We start from the raw sequence: 17423 nt of genomic DNA, 5'->3' as shown, positions 1-17423 counted from the left end.
TTTTAATTGAATTAAAAAAAAAACAAACAAACACTTACCTCATCCTTTGTCAACAAAATACACACGGAAGAAACAATTCTGTTGAAAACTTCTGATGGATCAATAGATGCATCCTGATTACATATATAAACAAGCATAACGTTTTAGTTTCAGAAAGGAAATGGATAAATAAAGAAAGAGAATGCAAAGAATTGGCGATAAACTTACACTCCTCAGGATGGCGATAACATCCTCAAGGGAGGACAAAGCACCATAGGATACTTCTATATCCGCACCAAAATTAGAAGCTGCAGGCCTCGGAAGCGAAAGAGAGATGCTGAAGAGCTGATCAAGGATCTAACCAAACAAGAACTGAGATCTTTCACCAACTTGAAGAGAAAATCGGAAAGGATATTGCATGTCCTATACTCTTTGAACTCTCAATGACAGCTAGTAATGCAGTACAGAGAATAAACTTTTTTGACACCATTAAAGCTTCCAGCCAATCACTTACCTCTGCAGAAACTTTTCTAACTTCAGAATTAGTGTCTGCACAACGTGGAAGATACATGACAACCCTATCTCCCAAGCACAATGCTTCACGACTTGGTAAGACAAATGCCGCTGGAAGGTGAACCAAACAATAGTATAAGATAGTGAAAGAAACAAGTAATTGAGGGGTGAACCAAACAATAGTATAAGATAGTGAAAGAAAGAAATAATTGAGGAGTCTGTCGGGAAACATTTTACATGGTAAGTTGGAAATATTCCCATGTACAGCACGGTCAACTTGCTTGCTATGTGTGCAACTTCCATGGCAACCCAGAGTACAATATCCACCTATGCAAACCATCCTAAACTTGAGAAGCATCTCAAACACTGCACGGCAACCTCTTCTTCTTTGATACTCAACAGGTGAGGCAACATATTGATCAATTTGTCTCAACATATGCAGTAGCTGCTCTGCCCGACTTCTCCCATCCTCTCCACTAAGTGTCATGATTGTGATGATTAGAAGAGGTATATATAAAGTCTCAAAGGAAAATCTAGTAGCATAGGCATTCAGTCAGAGCTATATATGCAGATCTAAGCAAATGGATCAAATAATAAGACCTAATTTCATTCACTCTTTCAGTAAAACTTGGACCATCAAAAAAGCTACTAAGTGTGGGAAATTGTGCACAAAAAGCAGGGGGTGGGGAGAGAGGGAGAGAGAGAGACTTCTTAACATAAAAAAAACAGCCATTGTCCTCAAACTCAACATTATTATACAAGAGGTCTCACACCACACAGGCGGCATAGTATACTACAGCCATTTAGGGCTAGTTTGGGAACACAAGTGTTCTCAGCTATTCTCACATATTACCTTCCCAAACATCACTCAAACACAACACTTTTCAATCTCAAATCTTCAACTTTTTCATCTAATCATTACCTAATCATTACAACTTTCCCAAACTCCCAAACAAAACACAAAAAACAATACAACTTTTTTCAATTTTCAAAACAAAAATTATATTAAAAAATTATATTCAGACTATGTTTTAATGTTATAATATTTTTATTCAAATTTTTCTCTCCTTTCCCAAAACCTAATAAAACATCTTAACTCAAACCATTTTACTACTATTCACAACCATTCACAGATCTTCTAAGTGTCCAAACAAGCCCTTAGAGTAAATCCACAGAATTAACACTCCATGTTCAAGAAATACAATCTTCAACGATTGTATATATTTCCAATTATTTTTCAATCTAGTAACGAATATAAAATTGGGACAATGGAAGCAAAATATCATCTCCGTTCAGATATTAGACAAAAGTATTTTTTTATGACAGGGGAACCACCCCATAGCAAAGCCCTTAGGACTCACCAATGGAAGCTAAACCCCCGGGAAGAGTAGCACAGCAACCCAACGCCATGGCCTCCCACTTAAATCGCAGTTTGATCCCAGGGGAATCGAACCTGTGACGTGGGGCTCATGCACACAAGTTCACTCTTACCACTTGGGCTACCCACGGGTGGGTAGATATTAGACAAAAGTAATGGCAGAAAATAAAAAATCAACACTAAATGTAAAGAGTTCGACCTGAACTTCTAAAGACAATTAACTCTACTGTTCCAGAAGAATAAGCAATTCAGGAAAAGCATCGACCTGTCAAATATAGACTACCTTGTGAGAAGAATTGCACACAAGAGAGTGATGAGGTTGTCAATAAGGGGATTGACAACATCTACCGGATCATTTGGTAGAGCAAAGAACCCTAGGGTGGCCTGTAGAACTCATCAAAGATTCATGACTGATAAGAAATTTCCAAGGAAAGAATTATCACTGATAATGGATTATACTCATTCGGATGTTTTCCTCACCTTCATCACATGGTTTCGTGTTTCAACCGTTAGTTTTGGCTCCACAGAAACCAAGGTAGTGCAGGCACTTAAAGCAAGGGCCTGCAGAATCACCCATAAAGAGAAAAAGTCAAAGAGCTTCCAACAAAATGCGCACAAGCAATACCTTTAGACCACAATGTTATAAGTTGATCCACTAATATACCTGAGTGCGAAGAAGTTCAAGACTGGAATCAAAAAATCCTTCATTGTCATCTCGGGCCTCTCGGCCCATTAAGGTCAATATATAGTCAAGCATTTGGTCCCTTCGTTTTAATGGAAATGATGCACCATTCTCTGCAGCATTAATGACAGCACGACCTGCATTATCAACATTACAGTAATGCTATCATCTTCACAAGATTGATAATCAGCAAAAAGAATATGATCATCTTTTCAATGGTTTAAACTGCTTCCTACAAAAATGTGAATATGATATACTATAAATGCCAAGCGATGAGCATTTTGAGTAGCAGCTCATATAAAAGGACATTTTTTTAAAAGACAATGTAGTATTGATTGAAAAGCACCCAAAGGCAATCTTTTGATTTTTTTTTTTTTTTTTTTTTTTTGTTCTTGAGAATTCTAGGCCTTCTTCACTTTTAGAGAGGCTTGAATCAGCTCTGAATCCCATGCTTGAATTCTTTCAAATGTCTATGGTCATATGGACACCTTATGAAGGTCAAAATGACAGCATGTAGTCCTCGATACCCATGATGCGCATTATCTCCATTGTTGAGTGCTACTAAATATTAATCAGAAAATTTAAGCATGAGATAATTATCTTAACACAAAAGCAGCCAAGCCTCTTCAATGAAATTATTTTCCAGTGTCTCCCCAAGGATTAACCCCTCTCTGCTTTATTGCAGTTTTCATCATGATTTTATGTCTAAAACCGGTATGACCAAACATGACATACATCTTGCTCTCCCTCCCCACTACATGTGGGTGCATGTACATGCTCTGATAAATACGCACACCACAGATAAACAACCATGCATAGCAATATATTGGCATATATCTTCCACATGATTATTATGGAACTTGATTGCTGATAATAAATTGGACAACTTTTCGACATTATATTCTATTTCAACCTTTTTTTCTTAGGGACATTAGTATTTCCAATTTTTTCTTTAAATAGTAATATTATTTTATGATTTCCGACAGCTAATATATAGCTTTAAAACAAGAAAAATGATAACTGTACTTGAGAAAAACTTGCAAAAAAAAAAAAAAATTACTTCTTCACATGTCAGCTATTGATATATTAAAAATTATAAAATTTGAATTTCAAAAGGAAACTAACAAAATGAGTCTTTGTAAGTTTTTTATAAGTAAAATTGTAAGTACATATAGCACTACTCTTAAAACAAATCAATTTATTCCATTTGTCAAGTTTTAAATAGACAATAGCAAAACTTTTTAAACAATATCCTAATTGAACAACCCTATAATGGCGTGGGGCTAAACATCGAGTGAACAGCTCACTGAGAGCACCTTGAGCAACAGCATGCTTTTACAATAAGTTTCCCACCCTCTCATCCACCACCCCGTGTCCACCGCCCTGACCCTACTCAACCCCGCCCGCACAGAGAAGAGGGTTGAATTACCCCCCCAAAAAAAAAACAGCGCCGTTTCCGCGTATGTGTTTTTATTTTTTTAATATTCGTTACCAAAACAACGTCGTCCGCAGAGGATGGGGTAGCACCCCCATGTGGAAACCCCATCCTCCACCCATGCGGGGGCGGAGTGCGGGAAGGGGCAACCCCACCCCATAGGGTGCGGGTAGCACCCCTACCTCTCATGCAACCTCCAAAGGTTATTTGGAACAAGTCCATCACCACAAGCCAAGAACACAAACAAATCAAAACTCCATGTGGAAAAAAATTATAGTCACAGAAATCTCCAAAGACAGCTGAAAAGCATTCATAAATGTTCTCTGATCAAATATCCAAAGAAAATAAGTAGAAAAAACCTATATCTATGATCACCCAAGATTATTGATGCCATACATGTTTGGAAAGATGAGAAAGATAAAGGTAATTTCAGGGTCCCGCAGAGGATATTAATACACCAAATTTAACTTAAAACAGACCTAGTAAATCAATGGCAGTTATAACAGCCTGCTTTGCTGTAGGGTGGCGCACATGAAGAAGCCGTGAAAGCATATTAGTCCCCTGCAAGGAGAATAAACTAGTCAGAAATAACAGGTGTCAATTGCATTAATTGATGTGTGTACTCAGATCTCCATGGAAAAGCAATAAGAGAAAATAGCAAAAAACCATACAACAAGTGCATCTATTCTGGCTTCGATAACTGTAGATGGAGCATATTTTGCGGCATATCCATACATTAATGCCAAAGCAGCATGAATATCATCAGACTCTTCTGTTCTGAGACTTTCGGAGAAAAAAGATAGGAATCTGCAATAGATGAAGTACTGACTTATTAAAAAAAAGGAAAAAATACAATGACCAAATTACTTATAAAAAGAAAAAATAATGATAATCTGACCTAGAAGGTATCGTATCACCAAAAATAATTACAGCTCAAGTAACAATCGGAAAAGATGTGACATCTTTTCCTTTTTTTTTTTGTCTAGATGCTTTTAAAGAATCAATTAAGGCACAATTGAAGCTCTCACCCTGCATTAAAAAGGTATGGACAATTATGCATAATGCAATTTCCATACCCCAGATCTCGATTATGAAAAAAATATTGCTTTTAACTGTTGGAATCTACCGAACATGACACTAAAACACAATTCCAAGGTGCCTAAATGCCTTTTCTGCAAATTTTTGTATTAATGAATTTGCCCAGTGGTATTAAGTTTTTTTGTTCAATCTTAGCAAAATAAGGGAAAAGCTAAAATGTATACTGCATTTCAAGCTATCGAGAAAGCAAAAACAAAGGAAAAAAATTTCAATGAAAGAAAGATTATCTCCGCTCCTTGGAACTAATAATGGCCGTGACAGGGGAGAGCTTGGTAGAGCAAAGAAGATTAGGTTCCTCTCAGAGCAAACAAGAACTACAGAAGACAAAAAAATGTAACCTTGAAAAATGAAATAAAAAATTAAGTCTTGATCGTTAGATGCTTATCAATTCCTTTGTAAACCTTTCTGCGTGATACTCTGGTAAATGATGTTCTCTCACTGTCATTAAGATGTTAGACGTCCTAGGTTGATAATATTTTACAAGTATTAAAATCTTATTATACCTAATAAAAGAAACTCATTAAAAAATGCAGGGGGACGCAACCCTAGTATACATTAAGTGTACATGAGAAACCCTATACAGAAGAAAAAGAACATTCCATCGGAGCTGGACTATTTGTTTGTGTGTATAATATGCACGTGTAAGTATAAAAACCCAAAAAAGAATGGGAGAATACTTTCCATCTTATAAAAATTCCTAGAATGTATTTAGGTGTTTTATTTTGTGTACTTCATGTGCACATCGGCTTCGCTTATACATTCGTTTCTAATAAAATTTCTTCTTACTTATTAAAAAATAATATTAAAATATGAATAAACCTTTTTTGTATAAGTAGAGCAACCTTATTCAATGCACAGAGGGACAACCCAAATTCCAGGAATAGGAATAAACCTTTGAAAGATACTTTGCCCAACATTATCCAGAATGTATTTCAGTTTGTCCAATACAGTATCCAAGTGGGATGCCGCAACCTGTGGTCAAAAGCAATAAGACATTAATACATTGCAAAATGGAAATAGTAGACAACATACACTGAACTCTAAGATACCAGTCCAATGGCTTTTGCCAAACCAAGCCTGTTTGTTGGAATTGCAATGTTAGCATGTTTATACATCCAATCTATCTGATGATGAACATAAGTCCTGTCATTGACCTTTTGGAGAAGCACGCCCAAGCAACTGAAAAGCAAAACGAAAAACAAAAATATTTTATGCACCTCCGAAAGTTTAAGCTTTTGTACCCTCACTGGGGTGGGCGATGGTCATAAGGGGTTTCATGGAAGTGCCGGCAAATCTAGAACCAAAGATTTATGCTCACTGAAACACCTTACACATCATGCAATCAACAAAAATTCATTACTTCAACGTTTAAAAAAAGAAAAAGAGAAAAAACCATGTCAGTGCCAGTGCCAGTGCAAAAGAATGCAATTGTTTGCTTGTGTAATATAGGTTTACAGGGACTAAAAATATAGTTTAGTCCATACAACTTATCCCTTCCCATGCTCGTCAGTAACCTCACCTCCGGGGCCTCTCACCGTTTCTCGTCAGGAACTTTTCTTTTTTGACCTTTGGTTACTAGTCTTTCTTTTAGTGTTAATAAGATGGCGGGAATAGGCAATTTACGGTGGAAGCAAAAACCTTCGTGCTTTCGGAAGTGGGTGGCAATAGCATTCGTATCACCAAGAGAAGCAGTAGAATGGTTACGTTTATTGTCATAAGCAGGACGTTGGCTTCATGGGTGGTACAGATGGTAGAGGAAGGTCTAGACTCACGACGGCATGAAGGTTTTTTCCGAAAAATGACGGTGGGTGATGGAGTTCTCACCATTCAACGTCACGTTAATTCTAGGGGATGCTTCTTGCAATTGGTAGAGCTCGAGAATGACAAGAAGAAGGGCTCTGTGATTGTCCCTGAGGGTTCGAAGGGCAGTGGCTAGGAAGATTTTGCCTACCACCTTGAGAAGGTGATAAGCAACACAATTAGGTTGCGAACAGATGGTGACTTTCGAAGGGGAGGGGAGACTGGTAGTGAGATGGAGGCAAGGAGGTTTCTCTCCTCAAATGGCGCCACCAACGCTTTAGTCCTAAGGTTACCAGAGAGTACTCAGACAAATAGCAGCTCTGCTATGGTGGCTGACAGGAGTTGGTCGAAGGGTAAAGGGATTGGCAGTGTAGGAGATCACGATCACGGCTGCAGGCCTATCCCACCTGCGGCTACCCGTCTCTTTCCACAAACTGACATGGGAGGTGAGGGGTCCTCTGTCGATAGTAGAAAGATGGGGGAAGTAGAAGGATCCTGTGGGTGGTCAGAGCACAACTGTCAAGGAAATTAGAGGAAATAAACATGTTAAAGAGGAAAGTAGACTTGGGCTCAAGTTTGGTTATGGGTCAGGGTAGTAGGCTCATGAAGTATAGAGAGCCTACGATGTGTTCTTCAAGACAAAGTAGTTGTGTTTTTCCTTGGAAAAGTATATGGAAAGTGAAAGTTCCCTCTAAGGTTGCTTTTTTCTGTTGGGTGGCTTCTTTGGGCAAAGTTTTGACTACTGATAATCCTAGAAGGAGAGGTATGTTTATTGCTGATTGGAGTGTCATGTGTAAAAGGGATGGAGAATCTGTAAATCACCTTTTTCTTCACTGTGAAGTGACAAGATTCTTGTGGAATGAGGTTTTGAGTTGGACAGGATTAAATTGGGTAATGCCTAGAGAAGTGGTGGATTTATTGGTAGGGTGGAAGGATTTGAAGGGCTGCAAGAAGGCGGCAAGGGTTTGGAAGATGATTCCTCCTTGTCTTATGTGGTGCATTTGGCTTGAGAGAAATGGGAGATGCTTCGAAGATAAAGAACGCTCTTCGGGAGTTCTTAGGGATTTTTTCTTGAGTACATTGAGTTCTTGGGCTAAAGCTTTTGTAATGGTGGATAATTTCCGGCTTCTGTTTTAGTTTTTCTGGTGTCTTTTGTTTTTGGAAGTAGTAGGTGTTCCCTTTGTATATGTCCTATGTACTTGGGCTTATGCCTATTTCTTTGAATAAAATTATTACTTATTAAAAAAAAAAACGTGTTCTGATAAGGCTGGACTGAGCTCAAGCAGAAGGGGGCCCTTGAAAGTTGGAAAGATGCCAATCAGGCCCGTCTCTGAGTGGCTGGCTAAGGAAGCATCTAGGGCCTGAGTTTCCATATCAGACCTGAGAATCCCAAATCCTCTGGCAGTTGTGCCGGCCACCACACTGATGACATAGAAAGAACCGCCGGCGACCCTACAGGCCCAAGTAAGGTCCAAAATAAGGCCACGATAGGGAAGAATAGAATCATAGAGGCGACGACGATTGTTAGTTTAGTTCAGAATGAAGCTGCCGCTTGTTCTCAGGCCACCGGGAGCTTGTCGTCGACACAGATAGAACCGCTGACCACTGTCGTCCCTACAGTACACAACTTGGAACAACTCTCGGCCTTGGAGGGGATCAACAACCGCGATGAGGTGGTGGCCGCAAGATTCAAAGGTTCTGATAGTCCATATCCTCCACAACCTCTAGAGGCTCTTTCCAAGGCTCAGTGCACTCTCCAAATGACCCAAGAAGACTCTGCCAAGGGGTCAGTTATGGTGGTTGTTGTTGAGTCCCCCTCCAGGGCTTTGTGCACGTTGGAAGAAGAGGATGAGACTGCTCCCGAAGATGAGGCACTCTCGGATGACAGGTCATCAATTGGGTCTGTTTTACAACTAGTTTGCAAGGAGTCTGGAGACATCTCTACCTTTAACAATCTGGGGGATTCGAGGGATGAACCCAGTCCTATTTGTTCTCTGCCTCCAACGCTAGTATGGATTAGCTCACAGTCAGATTGGGTCCTGAAGAAGTAGATGAAATTTGCCATTGCATAGGATCTCTTGCGAAGGTTTTGAGGATCAGTTTAAAGCACTCCTTACAGCCATCGAAGCAGGACAGCCCCTCATAGAAATAACTACCTATCCTTTCATGGAATGTCCTGAGACTGAATGACCCAAGCAAAAGCCTTAGAGTGAAGAACTTAATAAGGGAATGGAAGGCTGACGTTATTTGTTTATAAGAGACTAGGCTGAAGTTTATTGATAGAAGCATAATAAGTAACTTGTGGCATTGCTCTTATGTGGGTTGGACCAGCCTCGCTTCTAAAGGCGTTTCAGGGGGCATCATTGTGATGTGGGACAAGAGAGTAGTAAAGTTGGTGGAGGAGAATATCGGAGAATTTTTGGTAGCTTGCACTTTCATGAATGTGGAAGATGGTTTCGGGTGGGGGTTCGTAGGAGTATACAGGCCCAATAATGAAATCCATAGAAAGTTTCTTTGGTATGAGATTGCTGGTTTGTGCAGTTTGTGGGATGGCCCGTGGTGTATCGGAGGTGATTTCAACATCACTCGATTTTCGAGTGAAAGGTCAAGGGACTCTAGCTCGGGTTCAGCCATGGCTAACTTCTCAGCTTTATTTTTCGAGCTGGATTTGGTTGATCTACCTTTAGCTGGGGGAGATTATACCTGGTCTAACGGGAGGCTTGGTCTAGGCTGGATAGATTCATTGTCTCTGCGTCTTGGGAGGCCCACTTCCCCAACCTATGCCAAAAACGACTCCCTAGGCTTTGTTCTGAACATTTTCCTCTCTTATTGGATTATGGGGGTCTCCACGTGAGACGGAGATATTTTAAATTCGAGAACATCTGGCTAAAGGTAGATGGGTTTACGGACAATATTAAAACATGGTGGTCCTTATATCAATTCTCGAGCACTCCCAATTTTGTTTTAGCAAGGTAAATTAAAGTTTTGAAAAATGATCTGAGAAAATGGAACATGGAAGTATTCGGGAACATTAATGACCAATGGAATAACTTTTTCATGAGTTGCAGCGTCTTGATGAAAAAGAGGTGGATGGGGTCCTCTCGGATGATGACAAAGCAAGGAAAATGGTTGTAGTAGCTGAGCTGGAAAAAATCACACTTATGGAGGAGATTTCCTTGAGGCAAAAATCTCAAGCCCTTTGGTTGAAGAAAGGGGACAAGAGCACTAAGTTTTTCCACAGAGTAGCTAACTCACATCGAAAAAACAACACCATCGAGGTCCTCCATTTAGAAGGGATGGTTCTTTCGGATAGAGTCACCATCAAGGATCACATTGTCCACTATTATGATAAGCTTCTAAAGAAGCAACATCATTGGAGACCCAAGGTAGATGGGCTGGTTTTTTATTCTATCGATCAATCGAGTGCGGCTTGGTTGGAGAGACCGTTCGAAGAGGAGGAGGTGCTTAGTGTGCTAAAAGGGATGGACAAAGACAAAGCCTCTGGCCAAGATGGTTTCACAATGGCTTTCTTCTAGGCTAGTTGGGACATTGTCAAGGAGGACATCATGAAGGTCTTTCTCGAATTTCACTATTTTATAAGATTTGAGAAAAACCTTAATGCCACATTTATCGCCCTTATTCCTAAAAGGGCAAGGTCAGTAGAGGTGCAAGATTTCCGTCCTATAAGTTTAGTGAGTGGGGTTTACAAGATCATCTCTAAAGTTCTAGCCCAACGGTTAAGCGAAGTCATGGGGAAGATCATCTTAAAGTCCCAACACGCCTTTGTAAAAAGAAGGCAAATACTAAACTTGGTCCTCATCACTAATGAATGCTTGGAGAGTAGAATCAAAGCCGAATTCCCAGGTATCTTATGTAATTGGACATGGAAAAAGCCTTTGACCATATAAATTGGGATTTCTTGGTGCATATACTTGGAAGGTACGGATTTAGGGAAAGATGGTATCAGTGGATCAAACATTGTATCACAACAGTCAGATTCTCTATTTTGGTTAACGGCACTTCCGAAGGCTTCATTAATAGCTCTCGGGGCTTGAGACAAATGGACCCTTTATCCCCTCTTCTTTTCATTTTAGTAATGGACATTCTGAGTAGAATGTTGAAAGGGATGGCGGATACGGGCTTCATCTCGGGTTTCTCAGTGGGTGGTTCCTCACAGGGTAGTCTATCAATCTCTCACCTACTTTTGGCCGATGACACGCTGATTTTCTGTGAGCCAGACCCCAATCAGATTTGTTCCATGAGAGCACTCCTGCTTTGTTTCGAAGCTATCTCCGATCTTAAGGTGAATCTATCAAAACCTGAAATAGTTCCAGTTGGTTCGGTTAATAATTTAAGTGACTTGGCAAGGTGTCAACCTTGCCCATGAAGTACCTTGGACTTCCTTTGGGGGCCCCTCATAAATCCAAGGCTATGTAGGATGGGATTGTTGAGAAGATCAAAAGGTGGCAGAATCACATTAATTAAGATCACATTATCCAATCTCCCAACATACTTTCTATCTTTATTTCCTTTGCCTGCAGGAGTGGCGAACAGATTGGAGAAGATTTTTCGTTATTTCTTGCGGGGCGGTTTAGAGGACGTGAAAAAATTTCATTTGATTAAGTGAGATAAAGTCTGCACACCTTTGTCCTACGATGGTTTGGGGATTAGAAAATTGAGAACTTTCAATAAGGTCGTTTTAGAAAAATGGTTATGGCGGTATCATCAGGAAGGAGATGCTCTTTGGAGGAACATTATCGACATTAAGTATGGGAGCAATGGGGAGGTTGGTGCTCTAATGAAGTAAGAGGGGCTTATGGTGTGGGTGTTTGGAAATTTATTCGTAATGGTTGGGATGACTTACTTTTTAATTACAGACTCGAGGTGGGCAAGGGCACTCACGACATTCGGTGTGGCACTGCTGCTTTGAAGAACAATTTCCCCTATCCTTATAGGATTGCGTTAGATAAAGAGGCCTCAGTGGATGATAACATGGACACCTCTTATGATTCCACTCTTTGGTCAATGAGATTTATTAGAGCTGCACAAGATTGGGAGATGAGAGACAGTGCTGACTTTTACAGCGTGTTATATGCGCTGAATTTACCAGCAGATGAGGAGGATAGATTGCTTTGGACACCTACGGGGAACAAGAACTTCTCAGTCAGATCCTACTACAAGGTATTGTTGATCCATTCCCCGAATGCCTTTCCTTGGAAGTGCATTTGGAGGAGTAATGCTCCCCTAAAGGCTGCTTTCTGTTGCTGGCTGGTATCTCATGGGAAAATATTGACTATCGACAAGCTGAGAAAGTGTGACCTCTACATAATAGATTGGCGCTTCATGTGCAAACATGATAGTGAATCAATGGATCACCTCCTTCTTTATTGTGAAGTAGTCAAGGTTGTATGGGATGAAATATTCACAAGACTTGGCATTGCATGGGTAATGCCTAGGAGAGTGATAGATTTTTTTTATAGGTAATCATAGAAGTTTTATTAATAGAGGAAGGCAAAACCTTGGTACACAGGAAGTATACATGAGAAACACCTAGCTAGGGTTTACAATCGAAAGAAGAAATTCATATACATTTAGACCGTTACAAGCAATGGTTCCCGCCCATAAAAGCAATGTCTTAAAGAATAAAAGTTTAGTTCCTCCGTTGTTCTCTCACAGTCTTCAAAGCTTCTTACATTTCTTTCCCTCCAAATATAGCAACACATACAAATAAGAACCATATGCCAAATGGCCGCCACCTGTGAGTTACCCTAAATGCCTCGCCAACTTGCAAGGAAGTCCACCAATCTAAGAGGCATAGCCCATGACAAACCGACTTGCAAGGAGGGTGATAGATTTATTGTCATGTTGGAGAGGCATTCGGGGCAACAGGCAGATCGCGGTTATTTGGAAGATCATGTCTCTATGCTTAATGTGGTACACATGGAATGAGAGGAATGGTTGCTGTTTTGAGGGTAGAGAGCGCTCACCGAATGGGTTTAGGGACTTTTTCTTTCATACATTGCTACTTTGGGCATCATCTATTGTATTGCTTGGAACAAATTTTAATGACTTTTATGCTGCTTTTCGTAGCGCTTAGCTTGTAACAAGGCTTTTCTTGTATACTTCTAGTGTACCTGGGCCTCGTCTATTTACGAGGATTAATAAAATATCTTCCTTACTTACCAAAAAAAAAGAATGCAATATCATTTTTTTTTTATCAGTGAATGAACTATCAAATTCAATGGTGTCTCCTTGAACCAATAGACTAATATAGGATTAAGGCATCTATACCGGTGAAGAAGCGCAGAATGTTCATCCTCGGAAGTATAGAGCTCATATTGTTTGCTGAAAGCATTACCAAGAGATATCACCCAATCGGTATCTTGAGTCACATCTAAGGACTCTGCAAGAAACTATCACCCAAAGAAAAAGACACATTAAAGATAGATGTTACAATAAGGTGCCTTAGATTCCAAGCAAATATCTTCTTCCATTATGGCACTCAGAAATGTGTACAGTCAGTCTCTAGCAACATTAGAGTTATATTGTTTCTTCGTGCACCTCTTAAAAGTATACATATTATACAACTTTCAGAAATAATTCAGACAGTTTTGCTGGAACATCTGTCACTTGTTTGGAAGAATTGGTTTCAAGTTCAAATGCCATGAAAATCAAATTGAAGAATATGATATAAATGTTACTTCCAACATCCCCATACAAACTACAGTGGGCTTATAAGATGCTAAGCAAGCTATAATGACGATAGGAGATACAGATATCATCTGAACAATAAAGTCAAAGACGTACATTTATTATCATGTCATCCCAAGTCTCTTGATACGAATCATCCTGCTTTAGGTCTTCCGTGTCACTGACATATGCCTTCATTTTTGGAATCTAGAGCTTAGTAAAGACAAAATTAATTAGATTCTAATGCAAAATCATTTTATCTGATATGACAGATCACGACAAGATATACATTAAGAAGCCTAACCACAAAGGATTGCCAATTTGAAGTCAGAACAATTCATATACCATCTAAATCTATTAAATTATTGTCACAGTGACAAAGATCTTCCTGCTAATTGGGTGTATCCTTTTGTATACTTCCGTCTACTCGGGTCGAGTTCCTCTGTGTTTTTTAATAAAATTGCATTACTGATTAAAAAAAAAAAAAACATGGGGGAAATTCTCATAACCCCATCAAACAATCACCCATTGTGCAATCACCCCACCTGATTTGCAATTACCCCACAAACTATCAATTTCAGCAATCACCCCCAAACTACCAAAAAATTGCAATGTTCCCCCCTAAAATAGGTGACAGATACCATTCCTGAAAATTTTTAAAAATTAAAAAAATAATAATAATAATAATAATAAATAAATAAATAAAAGAAGCTGCCAGCACTTTTTGTTTTTAATTTTTTGAATTCAATTGGGTCGTCTTTTTTTTAATTGTTAGGGGTTACACGTGTAAGAAAGAGGGTGAATCAGCAGAAACATTGCGAGGTGGCAAAGACCTTGTGGGACTATTTTCTTACAGGACTTGGCATATCGTGGGTCATGCCTTTTAGATTGGTGGATTTTCTAGCTAGTTGGAGAGGTCTCCAAGGGAATTCACAAGTCGCAGCAATCTAGAAAATGGTCTCTATTTGCATGTGTTGGTGTATATGGCGGGAACGAAAAGATAGAAGGTTCGAAAACTGCGAGAAGACAATGGAGGAGCTGAAAGTCTTTTTCTTTAAAACATTGTTTTCACGGGTGGGAGCCATTGTTTGTAACGGACTAAGTGTCCAAGACTTTTTACTATCGTTTGTAAACTCTAGTTAGGTATTTCTCATGTATACTCCCTGTATTTGCCTACTTTTATGAATAAAATACTTTGATTACTGATCAAAAAAAATTGTTAGGGGTAATTTTGAATTTTCAGAGGAAAATGGGGTACGTCGCAATTATTTGGTACATTTGGGGGGGGGTGATAATTGATAGTTTAAAGGGTGATTGCAGATTAGGTGTTAGTTTGAGGAGATTATAAATTATTTCCCAAAAAAATAAATAAAAGGCTTGAAACTTCGGTTGAAAAAAAATTCCAAGTGTTAATTAGTGTTGTGCAAGGCTTAAAACTTAATGGAAAACAAACATCCACATATAAATCAGTGTTGTGCAGATAGCGATATACCTCATCTTGCCAAAACAAGATGATATTCTTCGGAAGAGAGGTGCTAGATAGCAAAGTACCTGCAAGCCAATGAAAACACTCAAACAAATATTTACTTATAAAAATAAAAAAAAAACACGCAAACAGATATTTCACAGATCAATAATGTTTCTCCAAAACAAAAAAAAAAAAAAAAGTCATTTTACAGGAGCATGACTGAGAAAATATTGGTGAAAAGTAAGTATAGTGCGGGGACAGGCAGCAAGCGGAAGGAATGATAGCCTCTGCAGGTGTGACAACCAGAAGCCCAAGTGGCAGTGGGCACAAAAAGGCTCCGCAGGGCCATGCTGATGCATTGATTGTAAGCCCTGTGCTACTGGGGCACCAAAGTCCAGGGTGGTTTAGTCCTTGTAGCCTCAGTTGTAGACATTGGACTAAGAGTCCAAGTGAGAATTTGGATAAAGGGCCTTTGTCTCCCCTTGTACCAAACAGTCTGAATGCAAAGGTTGGAAGGTGCTTCTCTCATACAACTATATTGAGCTGTGTACCATGTTTACTACTGGGTGAAAACGTGTGTGGGTTTGGCTAAAACTACACAAAGGCTGTCTAGTAGCATCATGAGAGCAGAAAGTTCTGGTAGAAAACCTACACACAACATGGTTACATAATCCACAAACACAGGCACACTTTAACAAAATAAAACAGAGCCAAATATTCTCCTTTACATTGGATACAAAAACCTCCACTTACTATATCACCCATCCTTTCAAGTTTTTCAAAAGAGATAATTCCTATCAATTGTAATGGTATATAAGTACTACCAGAGAACACTGCATTGCAAATTTCTTGTTGATACATAGAAAGTGTCTACATAATCTGCACTAAGAGAAGCCTACCGTCAAAATCTGAGTTGCCAGTTGCTCCCTCGCTAAAGGATCATGCAATAGCACCACCAAGCGAGCAAAAAGCTCCTAAACACATGCACCACTCATATTGTTGGCACTATGTCGTATTGTGGAGAAGAGAAGTAGAATTAAATAATTTAGTGACACCAACAAAGATTTTACCTCGGGACTTGGTATGTCTGAACGAGATTTACATTCACTGAGAATAGTATCGCTGTAAGAGGGCTTATGCCTGCACAATTCTGAAATACATCTGCAAACCTGTAAAATCAGCTGTGTGTAAGAATTCATAAAAAGAAAAAAATGTCAATATAAAACTTTGAGCCACCTCTCATACTAATTGCATCATCAATTTGGAATCCAAAGTTTATACTCCCAACAAGAAAAGGCAGCATCACACTAAAGGAAAAAAAATACAAACACCAAGGCATACAAAAAAGAAATGGGCAACCCTGAGAACATAAATTAATTTCCCTGCATGGAAGGAATATGCACTGAATTATTGAGAAAATCTTACAGTGGCAGCTGCACCAGTATAATCTCGTGGAATAATCATCTTCAACAGAAACGGCCAAAGAATATGCTGTACATTCATATATTATAAAAAGAAAGATGTCATACTCGGTTTAGCAATACCAGTCATGAAAGAACCAAAAACCCCCACCAAAGGTGAACTCAACTAAAATATCCGCATATGTAGAGTTAGCAATAATGACATACCTCCATCTCAGGAATGGTAATAGTCAACAAAAGAAGTCCTTTTTCACAGATTGCTCTCAATTCTGTCGGAAAAACTGCCCCAATTTTCACCTGAGAAGAATTTAGAGAGCCATAAACAAAAAAACCTGGAAACAATGCGCATTCACTAGTGTTGGATTTACCAATATCATCAAAATTTCATCCCTTTTCTTTTAAGCATATGACACCATCATTTGGGCCATCCGAAATTGTAAATATGAACTTCTCTTCTAATAATCATGCCACTCCACAAATTAAAATTGAAGTTTTCTTATCTATAGAAGTCAGATGTAAACCTCCACTCTCTTGTACTGGAAAGGAACATATGTGCCACTAGGCCCAAACACTTACCTTCGAGCTCTCAAGCTGGTTTCTATCTTGATCTGGTAGAGCACAATGCCGTACAAGATATTCAATGAACTCCTCCCCAGATGGACCAACCAAATAACAGTGCAAAGCCATAACCACAATCAACTAAAACCCAGAAAACATAATTTAATCAGAAACAGGGATTTTTAGAAGAAGTTTAAGAAAAGAAGAAACTCTAGGTCTATCAGCTCATAACAACCTACCTCTGAGAGTGCCTTTCGTACGCCTAAATTTTTCTCATCTAGTAAGAACTTAACCACATCAACCAGTAAAGGCCTTTTACTGTGCCATGCTTCAGACAACCTGCAAATAGAAGTTATAAGAAAGACAGCTGCTGCAAGAGAATCAGTAACCACAAATATAGA

The 17423-nt window shown here is 39.1% G+C and overlaps 1 protein-coding gene across 1 annotated transcript in view; it reads right to left on the bottom strand.

The window, feature by feature from the left end:
- The window catches only part of LOC109005702 (protein SHOOT GRAVITROPISM 6), a 40872-nt gene that overhangs the window by 16310 nt on the left and 7139 nt on the right, over positions 1–17423 (bottom strand). Inside the window, 21 exon segments of the mRNA XM_018984743.2 lie at positions 39–113; positions 208–336; positions 494–603; positions 730–968; positions 2154–2254; positions 2351–2431; positions 2535–2689; positions 4467–4548; positions 4659–4794; positions 5978–6057; positions 6135–6264; positions 13177–13298; positions 13693–13782; positions 15068–15102; positions 15105–15126; positions 15943–16017; positions 16114–16212; positions 16469–16534; positions 16672–16761; positions 17041–17163; positions 17262–17361. Of these exon segments, the coding sequence (XP_018840288.2) occupies positions 39–113; positions 208–336; positions 494–603; positions 730–968; positions 2154–2254; positions 2351–2431; positions 2535–2689; positions 4467–4548; positions 4659–4794; positions 5978–6057; positions 6135–6264; positions 13177–13298; positions 13693–13782; positions 15068–15102; positions 15105–15126; positions 15943–16017; positions 16114–16212; positions 16469–16534; positions 16672–16761; positions 17041–17163; positions 17262–17361 (2140 nt within the window).

Source organism: Juglans regia, chromosome 3, assembly GCF_001411555.2.
Source record: "Juglans regia cultivar Chandler chromosome 3, Walnut 2.0, whole genome shotgun sequence".
Classification (NCBI taxonomy): domain Eukaryota; kingdom Viridiplantae; phylum Streptophyta; class Magnoliopsida; order Fagales; family Juglandaceae; genus Juglans; species Juglans regia.
The sequence above is the reverse complement of the archived record's forward strand: the minus strand, read 5'-3'. Positions and strand labels throughout refer to the sequence as shown.